The sequence below is a fragment of the Lathyrus oleraceus genome, chromosome 5, assembly GCF_024323335.1.
Source record: "Lathyrus oleraceus cultivar Zhongwan6 chromosome 5, CAAS_Psat_ZW6_1.0, whole genome shotgun sequence".
Classification (NCBI taxonomy): Eukaryota; Viridiplantae; Streptophyta; class Magnoliopsida; order Fabales; family Fabaceae; genus Lathyrus; species Lathyrus oleraceus.
The window spans coordinates 169,067,285-169,082,846 of record NC_066583.1 but is presented as its reverse complement, the minus strand read 5'-3'; the positions used below and the strand labels follow the sequence as shown (position 1 = coordinate 169,082,846).

The 15,562-nt window shown below is 34.6% G+C and overlaps 1 protein-coding gene across 1 annotated transcript; it reads right to left on the bottom strand.

Annotated features, from left to right (window-relative positions):
* Window positions 1-10,852: 10,852 nt before the first annotated feature.
* LOC127080843 (methylesterase 17) lies at window positions 10,853-13,256 on the bottom strand. The gene is made up of 4 exons (XM_051021133.1): window positions 12,837-13,256; window positions 12,605-12,745; window positions 11,735-11,869; window positions 10,853-11,300 (listed from the first exon to the last, which is right to left on the bottom strand). The coding sequence occupies exons 1-4, from the start codon at window positions 13,104-13,106 to the stop codon at window positions 11,019-11,021; spliced, it is 828 nt and encodes a 275-aa protein (XP_050877090.1). The 5' UTR covers window positions 13,107-13,256; the 3' UTR covers window positions 10,853-11,018.
* Window positions 13,257-15,562: the final 2,306 nt, after the last annotated feature.

The window sequence follows — 15,562 nt, the reverse complement described above, 5'->3', positions numbered from 1 at the left end:
GTGGTATACACCATTATCACCATGAGAATAACTTATGACACTTAGCATAACTTTCTATATAGTATTCTCATAGAGGGTCAATCCATTATAAATATTACTCTCAATATTCATACTTATGTTTAATACTTGATAACTCCTTATCCATGATCCATGAGATGTGATCATCAGTCTATATACATAATAGTCTTAATGCTTTAATGTTATGCCACTTCACAATAAGGCTCGACTACGGATACTTTAATAATAGTGTTCTTATGTTTAATGGGATCTCATGATTAAGTCACACTTGATACATTAAATGGACTAGCTATTCTAGGGACTTTATTAAACAAACATAATAAAGAAAAAGCCTTTTATTATTAATAAATAATTTGATACAAGTACCAAAAGTATTGGCCTCTAGGGCCTACACCAACAATCTCCCACTAGCACTAGAGCCAATCGGGCATACCCATAATGCCCATAGATCTAGTATGGCCATCATGCTTCTGTTGCGCAAGAGGCTTTGTCAGTGGGTCAGCAATATTGTCAAGTGTAGGTACTCTGCATATTTTCACATATCCTCTATCTAGTATCTCTCGAATAAGGTGATAACGCCTAAGTATGTGTTTGGATCGTTAGTGAGATCTAGGCTCCTTAGCTTGTGCGATAGCACCATTGTTATCACAATAGAGATCAATGAGATCCACAATGTTAGGAACTATGCCAAGTTCACTAATGAACTTTTTGATCCAAACAGCTTCCTTTGCTGCACTTGCGGCAACAATATACTCAGCCTCGATTGTAGAATCAACAACTGTATCTTGCTTTGAACTTTTCCAGCTCACAACGCCACCGTTTAAGCAAAACACATAACCAGATTGCGATCTAAAGAAATCCTTATCTGTCTGGAAGCTAGCATCGGTGTATCCAATTACAACAAGCTCTTCCTGACCTCCATATATCAAGAATGAGTTCTTAGTCCTTCTCAAATACTTAAGGATATTCTTGACAGTTACCCAATGAGCATCACCGAGATCAGATTGGTACCTACTCGTTCCACTTAAAGCATACGAGACATCTGATCGAGTACATAACATGGCATACATGATTGATGCTATTGCAGATGCATATGGAATCTTATTCATGCGATCCCTTTCTTCCTTAGTTGAAGGGGATTGTGTTTTTGATAGACATATGCCATGTTGCATATGTATGAATCCTTTCTTGGAATCATGCATATTAAAGCGTCTCAACACTTTGTCTATGTATGTACTCTGACTTAGGCCAAACATTTTTTGTGATCTATCTCTATAGATCCTGATTCCTAATATATAAGATGCTTCACCCAGGTCCTTCATAGGAAAACATTTCCCCAACCAAGACTTTACTTGTTGTAGGGTAGGGACATCGTTTCCAATGAGTAATATGTCATCTACATATAATACCAGGAAGACGATCATGCTCCCACTAACCTTCTTGTAGACACAAGGCTCATCTTCATTCTTGATGAATCCATATTATTTTACTATTTCATCAAAATTAAGATTCCAACTTCTGGAAGCTTGCTTCAATCCATAGATTGATCTTTGTAACTTACATATCTTTTGGGCTTCTTATGGTATGTCAAATCCTTCAGGCTGTGTCATGTACACATCCTCAAGAAGATTCCCATTAAGGAAAGTAGTTTTAACATCCATCTTCCATATTTCATAATCATGATATGCAACGATAGCAAGTAAAATCCGAACAGATTTAAGCATTGCAATTGGTGAAAAGGTTTCATCATAGTCAACCCCATGAATTTGTTTATATCCTTTTGCAACCAGTCTTGCCTTATAGGTATGTACCTTACCATCCATGTCAGTCTTCTTTTTGAAGACCCACTTGCATCCTATATGGTTAACTCCTACAGGTGGCTCTACCAAGGTCCAAACTTGGTTTGTGTACATGGAATCCATTTCAGATTTCATGGCTTCTAGCCACTTCTCAGACTCGGGACCAGTTATGGCCTCTTGGTAGGTCACAGGCTCATCTTGATCCATGAGTAATACATCACCTTGATCAGTTATAAGATATCCATATCTCTCAGGTAGGTGACATATCCTGCTTGACCTACGCCGGTCTTGTCTACTTGAGCAGGTTGCTCTTCCATAATTACTTGTGTTTCCTACTCTAATTCCTCCATAGGTGTATCAATGCTTTGTGATTCTTGAATTTCTTCAAGTTCTACTTTCCTCCCACTGATTCCTTTTGAAATGAAATCCTTTTCTAGGAAAACTCTAGTTCGAGCGACAAACACTTTGCCCTCAGAAGGATTGTAGAAGTAATACCCTCTTGTTTCTTTAGGATATCCCACAAATAAGCATTTGTAAGATTTGAGCTCAAGCTTAGTTAAAATTTGTCGTTTCACATAAACTTCGCAACCCCAAATCTTCATGTAAGACATATGTGGTTTATTACCACTCCATATCTCATATGGTATCTTCTCAACCTTTTTGGATGGAACACGATTAAGTGTGTAAGCTGCTGTCAATAGTGCATGTCCCCAAAAGGAGTTTGGAAGATCGGCGTGACTCATCATGGATCGGACCATGTCTAACAAGGTTCGATTTCTTCTCTCAGATACACCATTCCATTGGGGTGTTCCAGGAGGAGTAAGTTGGGATAGAATCCCACACTCTTTTAGATGGTCATCAAACTCTAGGCTTAAATACTCACCACCTCGATCTGATCGAAGAGTTTTAATATTCTTACCTATTTGGTTTTGTACTTCATTCTTGAATTCCTTGAACTTTTCAAAGGACTCTGGTTTGTGTTTCATTAAATACACATAACCATATCTACTGAAATCATCAGTAAATATGATGAAGTACTGAAAACCTCCTCTGGCTGGTATGTTCAATGGTCCACATACATCAGTATGTATGAGGGCCAAAAGATCATTAGCTCTTTCACATTTTCCTGTGAATGGAGACTTTGTCATCTTTCCAATTAAACAAGATCTGCATGTCTCATATGATTCATAATCAAAAGAGTCCAAGAGTCCATCTTTATGGAGTTTGGAAATGCGTTTCTCATTTATATGGCCTAATCGACAATGCCAAAGGTAAGTTGGATTTAACTCATTAGGTTTCATCCTTTTAGTATTAATGTTATAAATAGGCATTTCAAGATCAAGGACATATAGTCCATTGTTCATTTGTGCAGTAGCATAGAATATATCATTCAAATAAATGGAGCAACAATTGTTCTTTATTATAAATGAAAAACCAAACTTGTCCAAACAAGAAATGAAAATAATATTCCTGCTAATTGTAGGTACATAATAACAGTTCTCTAACTGAATTATTAAACCACTAGGTAAAGTCAATACATAAGTTCCTACGGCTAAAGCAACAACCTTTGCTCCATTGCCAACTCGTAGGTCAACTTCACCTTTTGCCAAATCTCTACTACTTTTTAGCCCCTGCACATTGGTACAAATGTGAGAACTGCATCCAGTATCTAATACCCATGATGCAGAAGTAGATAAATTAATTTCAATAACAAAAATACCTGAAGTTGAAGTCTCTACTCCATTCTTCTTATCTTCAAGGTACTTTGGGCAGTTTCTCTTCTAGTGTCCGATCTTACCGCAATGGAAGCAGATGTCTTCCTTTGCTATGCCTCCACTAGGCTTTAAAGCAGGAGCAGTGGGTTTGGGTTTGGTAACTTCCTTCCCTTTCCCTTTATCACCCTGCTAGGTGGGTCTTTTGTTCTGTCTCTTTCCATTTTCGATCATCAGAATGGACTTCCCTTTTGAATTTAGATTCTTCTCAACACTTCTTAACATGGCTAGCAGTTTAGGAAGAAATTTGTCCATATTATTCATATTAAAGTTAAGTAAAAATTGACTGAATCTATCTGGCAATGATTGCAAGATCAAATCAGTCGCAAGTTCCTTTTCGAGGGGAAAACCCAACCTTTCAAGGTTCTCCACATACCCAATCATATTGAGCACATGGGGACCTACAAGGGCTCCCTCAGCTAACTTTCCTTGAAAAAGGGCTTTTGAAACTTCAAACCTTTCATGCCTTGCCTGCTCTTGATAGAGCATCTTTAGGTGTTCGATCATATCGAACACTACCATATTCTCATGTTGCTTTTACAACTCTGAGTTCATGGTAGCTAGCATGAGGCAAGCAGTTTCATTGGCATCATCGACATGCTTCTTATAAGCATCTCTTTCTGTCTTAGGCGCATAACTAGGAGGTTCCTGTTCAGGAACAGGTTTCTCCAAGACATACAACTTTCTATCATGTTTGAGGATAATCCTCAGATTTCGGTGCCAATCCATAAAATTTGTCCCAGACAATTTTTCCTTATCAAGGATTGATCGTAAAATGTTGTTAGAGGTGTTTGTTGTCATGGTAATCTACATGAAAATAATGAAAATATAAGTATCAATAAAATATTTAATTAGACCTTTAATTAAATATGCTCCCACTATTTTACTCAAAACAAATGACCCTCACCATTTGATTCGGAAAATCCCGTTGGAAGATTTTCTAGTGGGTCGAGATCCACATTTCACTTTGTTTTAAGTCCGCATAGGCGGATTACACAAAACTAGGTTATTTAGGTAGGAACTCCTTCCAATTGTATCTAATACAACTCTCGAATATTTTAGTTGGGTGAATAACTCCTTATTCCAATCCATCACATGGATCATTTCCAACTCTTGCTTCTAAACATATATAATCTTATTATAATTTGTTTAGTTAAGTTTGACCCATTATTTTAGCAATTGGATATTACAATTATCCCATCGCACCTTACTAATATAGAATATGCACCTCGCGTAGGCGAAATCTACATTATTCGATACTAGTCTTGATGAGTGCTAAAACTTGGAAAGCATAAACTTAATATTTAATTTGAGGGAATTTGCAATTATTCTGATCTCACTGACTTATTTATCATATAAATCGTCTCTCACATGCATCAACATACATTCACATGCATCAACATACATACAAAATAAAACAGTTATGGCCCCTAGCGCAGTTGTTCTCCCAAGCCAATGAGAGAACCTAGGCTAACCTAACAACGATCTAAGCTTCTCCAAGCAAGATCTTCAAGGTTGTCCTCCTTTGATATTGTATTCTTCTCTTTCTTCATAACATTACATTACATAAAAGAAACTCGTTTTACATACGAGGGAGTGAGATGAGAAAGGAAGTTACATTAAGAGATTAAAAGAGAGGCACGACACGCAGGTCGTATTTTAAAATCTCAAAACAAAATAAAAGAAAACTAAGGCCATAACCGATCACCACAAGACAACAATAATAAACATACTATTATTATTAATTTAAATTCTGTTAATTAAATAAACCAAATTAAATTTTGACGACCGATCACTCTACGCAAAGTTAGCTGAGGGTTAAATTTCGGCGACTGTTAATTTAAATTCTTTTAATGAACAATTCATTTGAAATCGACGTCGATTTTCGTATCAACACTTGATACTTTAAAGCACAACTCTTGCGCAGTCATAACCCTAATCGCATAGCTCTTTGACAACACAACCCTTGTACCATCATGAACCCTAATGCACCAATTTCAGACCGTCAAACACACCTCGATTGTTAATTCAGTATGATTGATCAACACGTCATTGCTTCACCATACTAATGCTGGATCAAGAAGCAAATGACCATTGACCGCTCAAAGGAAAACAACCATTAAGTGTTTGAATGAACGAAATAGAAATAGTATATCATATATACCATATTTTGCATCAGGATTACTTATATCATATATATAACTTGATCGATCTCAATTGCGTAACCTATAGACGATCGATGTATCGCTGCTTCACCATACTAACTTCGGATTCCGAAGCATAGTCAACATCAATCATCCAAATCGTACACACATGTTGCCAAATTTAATTACTCGTTTATTCTTTGATTCATTCTGTCTTTTAATCATATTAATACAAAAAAATACAGAAAATAAACAGCTATCAGATGCATGGTTTCGTAAGTGGCTCTGATACCACTGAAGGAGAAGAGCGATCCAAAACGCAGCGGAATTTAAAAAAATTTCTCCTTTAGTGATCCTTACGAATGGGCATGATCAGTGATAAAATCGTTACCTCTTGTGGAGATTGAAACCTTTGATGCAGATCTACGAAGCGATCACGAATGTTGAATGGTGACAACGCCTCTACTCAGTCCACACGAATGGATTCCTTCAATCTCAGTGCTAGCTGCTACGAATGAAGACTTTGAGTGTGTGTGTATGTGTGTGTGTGTGTGTGTGGGTGTGTGTATGGGTGTGTGTGTGTGTGTGTGTGTGTGTGTGTGTGAGAGAGAGAGAGAGAGAGAGAGAGAGAGAGAAATGAAATTACAATTGCACAAATGCTTCTGCACAAGGGTTCTACTTATATAACCACTTGTGTGGGCTGCAAGCTAAAAAGCCCACTTAAGTGTATGTGGCCCATATCTTATGATATGCCAAAATCACTTAAGTGTGTGGTACCTTACCATATTTTGTATTCTACTTAAGTACACCGTACCTTACAATGTTTTATAATTCACTTAAGTGCACCGTACCCTACGGTGTTCCTTAGTTACTCTATCTCTCATCAATCCGTCCTTTTGTGTCTGACCCTGTAGGTTTTTGCGACATTAGCAATCATATTAAATCATGTATTTAACATAATAAATAGTGAACGATATCTAACAACACATCACTGCTACCCAAGATACGAAAATGTCATGTGATCTGACAAATCCTTTTGTGATAATACTTATGTGTATAATTACCCTTTTTCCCTTATGTCTATATTTAACACAAGGCATAGACCGTGTCATCCTTGTCCAGTTCATATTGGCCCCGTAGACATTTATCCTGTTACGCAGGATGCGAAAATTCCATCTAGGTCACTCATGTCCCTCAGCATGTTTCGTGGAGTACCCATCAACTGTCTTTATGGTCATCCAGTTACAGACAATGTTTGATCAGCAATAAGGCACTCGACTCTACATCTAGGGTACAAAGTGGTTTCAGGTCAAAGGGTGGTATACACCATTATCACCATGAGAATAACTTATGACACTTAGCATAACATTCTATATAGTATTCTCATAGCGGGTCAATCCAGTATAAATATTACTCTCTATATTCATACTTATGTTTAAGAATTGATAAGTCCTTATCCATGATCCATGAGATGTGATCATCAGTCTATATACATAATAGTCTTAATGCTTTAATACTATTCCACTTCACAATAAATCTCGACTACATATACTTTAAGAATAATGTCCTTATGTTTAATGGAATCTCATGATTAAGTCACACTTGATACATTAAACGGACTAGCTATTCTAGGGACTTAATTAAACAAACATAATAAAGAAAAAGCATTTTATTATTAATAAATAATTCGATACAAGTACTAAAAGTATTGGCCTCTAGGGCCTACACCAACAGAAAAGCCTCATGGAATTACATTTTGAATAAGTTTCACTGAAATCTTATTGTATGGAGAGGAATTGAGCTTTCCATTTGTGGTAGGATTGTTTTATTAAACTTAGTTTTGAATAGGTTCCCAATCCATTTATTTTCCTTCTTTAAGGCTCATAGACTTGTGAGAGATTATTAAGTTGCAAATGGATTTCTTATGGGGTGGAAAGGAGGGGAGGAGGAGAATTAATTTGTTGAGTTGGAATAAAGTGTTTCTTGATAAGTCAATTAGTGGTTTAGGAGTTAAACTTTGTGAATTTTCAACACAACTCTCTTGTCCAAATGGAATTGGAGGATGTTGAATGATAAGGAAGGTATTTGGTAAGAATTGATTACTTTTAAGTATGGAGATTTAAAATCTCAATTTACTGAAGATTTACATCGAGTGATTGGTAATAAAGACTCCAATTTATGGAAGGATATTAATTTGCTTGGCCTTTCTCATGTGGATGATCTAAGAGTAGATGTTTGGTGCTAGATGGTGGCATTGTGCCTCTTTAGTTATTTATCGTTCGAGTCTTAGTGGAGTTACTCTGATATGTAGCACTAGGGAATAGACTGTGCTATGCTTTCTTTTGTTACATGTCTTATTTCTTTTGAGAGTTGTCGAACCACTTTCTCATTTATTGTCGTCTAGGATTATATGTTAAACTTATTGGTTTTCCGTTAGTTATTTTCTGAAAGTTTTATTTATGATTCATTTATGCTATGGTGAAGCATGCATGACACTCTATTTGTTGAGTTATATTGAATTATTTTATTAAATGCCGAGTCTAGGAAATAGGGTGTTACATATTGGTATCAGAACATGCCGGTTCATCCGACCATGTTTTATGATGTTGTCTGTTCCTTAAGTATGCGATAGGTGTATGAACACTATCGATGCAATATTTCTTCTAATTTCTGTTTACTGGTGTGCAGAGAAATGGTTGGAAGAAATGATCGCGCAATCGCCGATGCTTTGAAGGCTATGGCTCATGCCTCATGTGACAGGTGAGGCGAATCAGGCCCTGCAGAATCAGAATGGGATGACATACAAGTTCGAAGGGCCGAGAATGTTCCAGAAAAATTATCCTACGACTTTTAAAGGGAGGTACGAAGCAGAAGGTCCTCATGTTTTGTTGTAAGAGATTGAAAATATCTTTAAAGTGTTGGGTTGTTCAGACGCACATAAGGTCTTGTTTGATACTCATATGTTGGCTGAGGAATCAGAGTATTGGTGGGACAATACTCATTAGAGGCTTGAAGCTTCAGATATCGAGATCACATGTAAAAATTTCAAGACTGAGTTTCTTGAGAAGTACTTTCTACTGATGTCCGTATCAAGAAGGCGATTGAGTTCGTTGAGCTGAAGCAAGGAAACATGACCATTGCCGAGTATATGTTGCAAAATTTGAGGAGTTGTCGAGGTTCTACCCGCATTACAATGAGGTAGGAGCTGAAGGTTCCAAGTGTATCAAGTTTAAGAGTGAGTTGCGTCCAGAAATTAAGCAATTCATCATGTACCAGAAATTCGTCGTTTCTCGGTGCTAGTGAACAAATGCATGATATATGATAAAGATATCATAGCTAAATCATGTTTACTACAAAAGTGCTAGTTAGAAAAATAATAAAAATCAATTTCGTAGGAAGACATGATTTTTCCCTATGAATTCATTCTACTTAAAATAATTTTATTCGGGTTGTAGCTGCTAATTCTAACAAATTTACTATCGTGATACAAATTTAAGGTAAATTTTTAGATATTTACGAGTTTTAATTGATACCAATACTTTTTATGTAAAATATATTTAAAATTTTAATTTATCTTAAATGAATTATTAAAGAACAATGACATGACATTCTATGAATGAATGTCTATGGATGTATATGATGGGAGGTACCCAACCAAACTCTAAAATTACCGAGTGTTCATCAAAATTTATTTCTTTTTCTAGATATCAAATTCAAGTGGTAGAGGGATTCAGGGCGTGATTTGAATTGCTCTTAAAATAAAATAAAATAATATTTATTTAATCTATTTTGAATTGATGTTAAAATATTTTTTTTTGAATGATAATTTATTTTTAAATTTTAAATTACAATTGTTTACTATAAAAATGTAGTAAAATAATATGGTTGACGTAAAATATAATGTAATATTTTAAAAATTAATATTATGAGCCATAAATAATTAATTATATTTAAAATTCACAAAATAAATTAAATTAAACTAACTAATAGTAAAAAAATTTAAAAATTAAAAGAAAATAGATTTATTATAAAAAGTATTAAAATATTTTTATACAACTTGGTTTAATTTTGAAAACCTAATGCGATTCGAACCATTTTTATAATAGAACATTCAAATATATTTAATAATATTTAACGTCCTATCATTTATGTTTGATAATTGTCATTTCTAATAGTCATAATTATAATTAATTATTATTATAAAATTAAAATAAATTTATTGATCACGTTTTTTTACTTTTTTTTAACAAATATGCAAATATGCACAATGAACAAATGTGATCAATGTTTAAGATGATTTAGAATAAAATTAATAGTTAGTCAATTTAACGGTGATTGACGCTGAATTTAATAAGGAGGATTACGGTTTGATCTCCGCAGTTGCGATTCAGAAAGAGATTGCAACCACTTGATGCTATCTCTCAAATCGGATTTATCAGTCAAATACATTGAATTATGATGATAAAAAAGATTTTTTTTACATAGAATGGGCCATTGCTTTGATTCCGTGGCCAACACACCACATGGACTATGAGGGCACTAAGCTGGGTGAGCATCTCTTTGTCAGTCAATAAAAAGAAGAAGCAGAAGGAATATACAATCGCACCTAGCTAAAAAATTAAGTGAAATAAGTTGTTATTGTTTATTTAAAAAAATATTATGTCAAATTAAATAAACTCAACTCTTTACAATTTTTTCTTTTTTGCAATTCCGAAACCAAAAATAAAAATAATATTTATATTATGAAAAAATAAATAAACAAATAATATATAATTTTATTTTTATATTAATAAATAAGATATCGCGACTTTGAATTCATATCCTTAGTATATTATATTCATGCAGAATTAACAAGCTGATTAAAGAAACAACATTCATAAGTAGCACATGGCAATGCTCACTTGCAATTCTCTTTTGATCATCCTTGACTAATTTTGGTAATACTTATCTGAATGTTTTATGCAAATGCATGCACGGTGAGAGGTAAGAGACTCATACAATGTAAGTGGTCACAAGTTCATTTCCAAACTTTTATATAAGAAAAAAAATTAGTTAAAAAGAAGAAAGTTTTTTTTATAGAAATGGACAAAGAGATTCCTTCTAAAAGCAAACAAAAACAAAACCATGAAATTGATTTTCATAACCAAGCAAAATCCAATAGACACTCATTTTATTCTTTTTTTAATAAAGTCCCCCATACCCACCCATTTTATTCTAGTACAACAATTCTTTTGGTCTTCACATACTAGAAAAACGTGGTGGTTATTATTGTGTTAAATACCTACCTAGTTGCATCCAACGTCAAAAGCTGCAACTTTAATAAGCAATCCAAAGAGTAAAAATGGAGCAGAGAAGAAGGGACTATGGTCACTATCCAGTTCATACACACTACTTGGTGGCCACCTATTTATCATAGCTTCCTGTTGCTTTGGTTTTATCACATTGTCTTGCTTTGTCCTTATGTACACACGTCCCACTTTCTCCACTTCAACATTTCCTCTGAATTTCGCACTCGTTAATGCCAGCAATGGCCCTGGCCTCAGCAGCATTGCAGCTAGCGTTGAATCCTGACCAACACACAGATATAGATATCAGACACGACATGCACACATATATCTGACCTGACCGTTATAATTTTTATAATAAGCAATTTGTTTTTGTGAATCTATATGTACAATTTTAGACATGGTTGGAAACCTATATAATTACAAATAGTGTATAGAATGTTTGCCAAAATTGTTTTTCTTTGGAAGGTTATTGTTTTTTGTACAAGAAAATTGGAACAAATGGTCCTACATGTGAGAAAAGCAGAGGATGAAATTAAGCATAAACAAAGCATTTGTCATGAGCCATGTGGGTGTACCCTACATTTGAACAGTTTCATAGAAAAACGCATGCACATGATGTTTTTTTTTTTTAATTTATTTTTATTGGAGATATAGATACAAATTTATAAAGCATTTATTTAATATCTAGTTTTTTATTTTATTTTTTTATGTACCTCGTGAGGGGTTAGAGGATATAAGATTTTGCGTTGAAGCTGTTTCTTTATCAAAGCACTTGTTGGAGGCTTGTCCTGTCCCAATCCAAACCCCAATTCATAGACATCACCAAACTCCGATAAATCTGGTACTCCCTATTTGCCACAAACCACAAACAATTAATTTATCTACATACTCACAATTTCTAGCTACTATTTTTTTAACACGATGTTAGCAATAAATAATGATTAGTACAATGATTGCTATTTTATAGGGGCAATGAATGTCACAAAATTATTGGTGATGAATGAGAGTAGACACGTTTGGAAGACAAACACATCAAACTTTACTAGATTGATGATTGCAAATATAAAGACTATTATCTTTGCTCGTGCACATTCTATCTCTAGGCTCCTACAACTCAAAGATTGGGTTGGCGTTAGATACCTTTTCATCATTTTGTTTTGATCTAAAATATAAATATAGTAGTTAAGCCAACTTCAATCGGTAGATAGCTATGCAGAGAAATCAGATATAGAGTGCGGATTTAAAATCGCAGTTAATGAAATATAATTTAGAATAAAATATTTGACTTATAAATCAATCATGTACTCATTTTATTGACTCTAATAAAAAAAACAGCTATATAAGAGTTGCCTGAAAACTAGCAATATGTTTGTTTGTGTGAAGACAGTTGGCAACCAAATATTGTAACAAGAACATCATACTTGCTTGCTGTAAAGGAAAATCTTGAAGATTTTTGAATCCAATAATACACATCACTATCATAGTATACTAGTCCCACCCCCAATACTTTATGGTATTATGAACTCGTATGAATCTTAAAACATGCTAAAAAACAGAACATAGAGTTCATGAAAATGACTCACATCTTTAAGATCTTGATCGGTTGAGTATCCAAATTTTAGCATAGTTGCTGCCACATACACTGCTAGACGAATTTTATTTGGAAATTTGTGACAGGCCTCAGTAATACTCAACCCTCCTGCACTATGCCCCACCAATATAACCTATGATTCATTCATGTATATTATTAGTATTATAATAAGGTTAAGGAATCAAAATCAAAATAAATAAAAAATATATATAGAACTTATATACCTTTTCATTATCTGGTAAATCAGATAAGAAATCAATAAGAGGTTTATTATAATCATCAAAAGTTAGAACAGAATCAGCATGAGATTGATCAATTCCACCACTTTTAAGGTCTATGCATGAAACTTTGTACCCAGAATTCTCCATCAGGCAAGAGATTTTGTACCAGCACCAACTTCCTCCACTTATGCCATGTACAAACACAAAGTGTTGTTTCAAAGGAATAGTAGAATTAGAATCAACTACTCCTTCTTCTATCTCTCTCACAGCCATGGCTTTTTCTTCTCACCTTCTTTTGTTTTCAATGTTGTTGGTGAAACCAATATATAGCTATATAATCAAAGATAAGAATAAGAATAGTTTTATTTTAAGGGGTTGTGACGTTTCCTCTTTTTATATATCCTAGTCAATATTATAGGAATGGGATATTATAACTATTCAAGGCCGGGTTCATATAGGTATAGATAATAATAGTAATATTATACTAATGATATATAAAATGTTTTTATTGCGTTTGGGTGAGTTCTAATATATATATGATCAGAGGTTTGAAAATGTCAACATGAACAGTTTGATATATTATTAAAAATATAAAACTGAGTGTTGCATAAGACTGGCGTATGACGCACTCAGAGATGGCCAAAGCCAATATGGATCAAAATTTCAAAGTAAAATAATATGTTTTGCTTTTCAGAACTCGGGTGGGTAGCATTTTTGATTTTTTTTAGATTGATCAAAATTTTAACATTTGAGCTATATTGATTGGATTGAGTTTAAAATAATTTTATACATGTAAAAATATATATATTACATTAAATGATAATTAAAGAGAATTATTGTAAAAATCAAATTTATTTATATCAAAATTTTAGCAATATATAGCTGATAGTAGGGGTGAAAAACTGACATGTTCGTCCTGTTGAGACCCGTCTCACAAAAGCCTAAAAAAAAGGTGGGGTGGGACGAGAATACTTGAGGGACTACGTAGTGTTATATTTGTAGGGAGATTCTTATAGGAAAACGACTAGAGGACGCCCAAGGAGAGGCGATGATAACGCATCGCCCAAAGGGAAGTATCGCCTTACCCACAAGGTCTTCCTATCGCCCATCGTGGGAAACGTGGGAAAATACATTTCTGGGGTAGCGAGAAGTCAGGTTCATTAACTGACTCACGACCTTCAAGGAAAAGAGATTCAATGGTTCAGCATTGACTGAATGGACGATGACCCTTCCCAAGATAACCTTAGGCCCTAAAAGCCTCTATAAATACACATCCCTTGTAGGAGGAAAATGATGAATCATTACACCCTAAAACATAGCACTTAGCAAGATCATAACTCATATGATCACACCCCTCAAAGGCTTATACCCAAATACATCGTCCATCTATAGAGCATATCATCTCACGTGAGCATGACTCCTAAAACCACTGTAAAACACCATCTTACAGGGTTTCTCGTCATCGTGGGCAGACCCTAACCACCATACGATATAATATACCTACTAAGGCCTCTGAGTCCTGCTTCACTTGCAGGAGGAGCACACACAAATGCACTTTTTGACCAATACATCAACGATACCTAAAAAATAGAGTACCTTCTCCCAATCAAAGGTCATTTTTGAGAGGCATACCTTCCCCATTATCCACCAACTGAGATAATTGATCGTTTAACCACTGACTCTAACTTACCCTCATTCATTCCCTTAATCTACCCAAATTCCTCCACCATACTAATACCCTACTTCCTCCACACTTGATACACCCTCCTTGACCTCTGTATTTTGCTTCTAACACCTTATACCTCAAACCCTTATGATCAACATGCAACCTCCACCCCCAATTATCTAACAAAGATTAATTGAACTTCATTACTCACCTAACCCCAAACTCACATGCCATTCTATCTGAACACACTTTGTCCTACTTAATTCTATGGATCTTACGAGAACTCTCACCCCCTAAAAAGTCTCAGATAAGGATTGGAATAATACATGCATGAGCAAAGAAGAAGAAAAGATAATAAATCGACAGAGAGCTCAAAACATATTTGGTGAATACAAGACAACTGCCCATGGACAAATTTATTCTTTTCCCCTTTCATAACTTCTTTTTTATTCTCTCTATCAAATGATTCCAGAACGGACGTCGACTAGGATTACCCCCAATTGGTAGTCCAAAATACAAAAGTGATATATGATAAATTTACTAATTTAGCACTATTGATGTCTCCTTCAACCAATATTCCATAATATTAATGTTAACTAGCAAAATCTTATGAAAATTAACCTTTAATCCTGAGATCATTTCAAACATGATCAAAATCTCCTTTAAAGTTCTGATATTTTTCTAACTCATATGCTCATAATCAAAGTGTCATCATCAAATTGCAAATGAGAAATTATGAAATCAAAATTTGTGTCATTCCTCCACCCTATAAAGTAGTATGTGTTGACTGAAGTATTCAATATAACATTCAAACCTTTTCCCGTAACCAATAACAATAACTATGACAGAGGGTCACCCTGCCTTAGCTCTTTCTCCATCCCAAATTCTTTAGTTTGACTTTTGTTAATGAGGACCGATGTTGAAACTGATTACATACACTCCATAATCCATTTCCTCCATCTACATGGGAACCCCAAGTTTCCCATCACCTCGTCTAGATACCTTCATTCTACAAAATTATAAACCTTTTTAAAATTGACCTTAAACATGATCAACTCCTTTT

Bases quoted from the DNA above. Each gene is read 5' to 3' on its own strand.
- LOC127080843 (XM_051021133.1), bottom strand. From the start codon at position 13,106: ATGGCTGTGAGAGAGATAGAAGAAGGAGTAGTTGATTCTAATTCTACT. The intron at 11,870-12,604 runs GTGAGTCATTTT...TGTGGCAAATAG, and splicing joins CCGATCAAGATCTTAAAGAT to GGAGTACCAGATTTATCGGA. The intron at 11,301-11,734 runs GTACATAAAAAA...TGTGTTGGTCAG, and splicing joins ATCCTCTAACCCCTCACGAG to GATTCAACGCTAGCTGCAAT.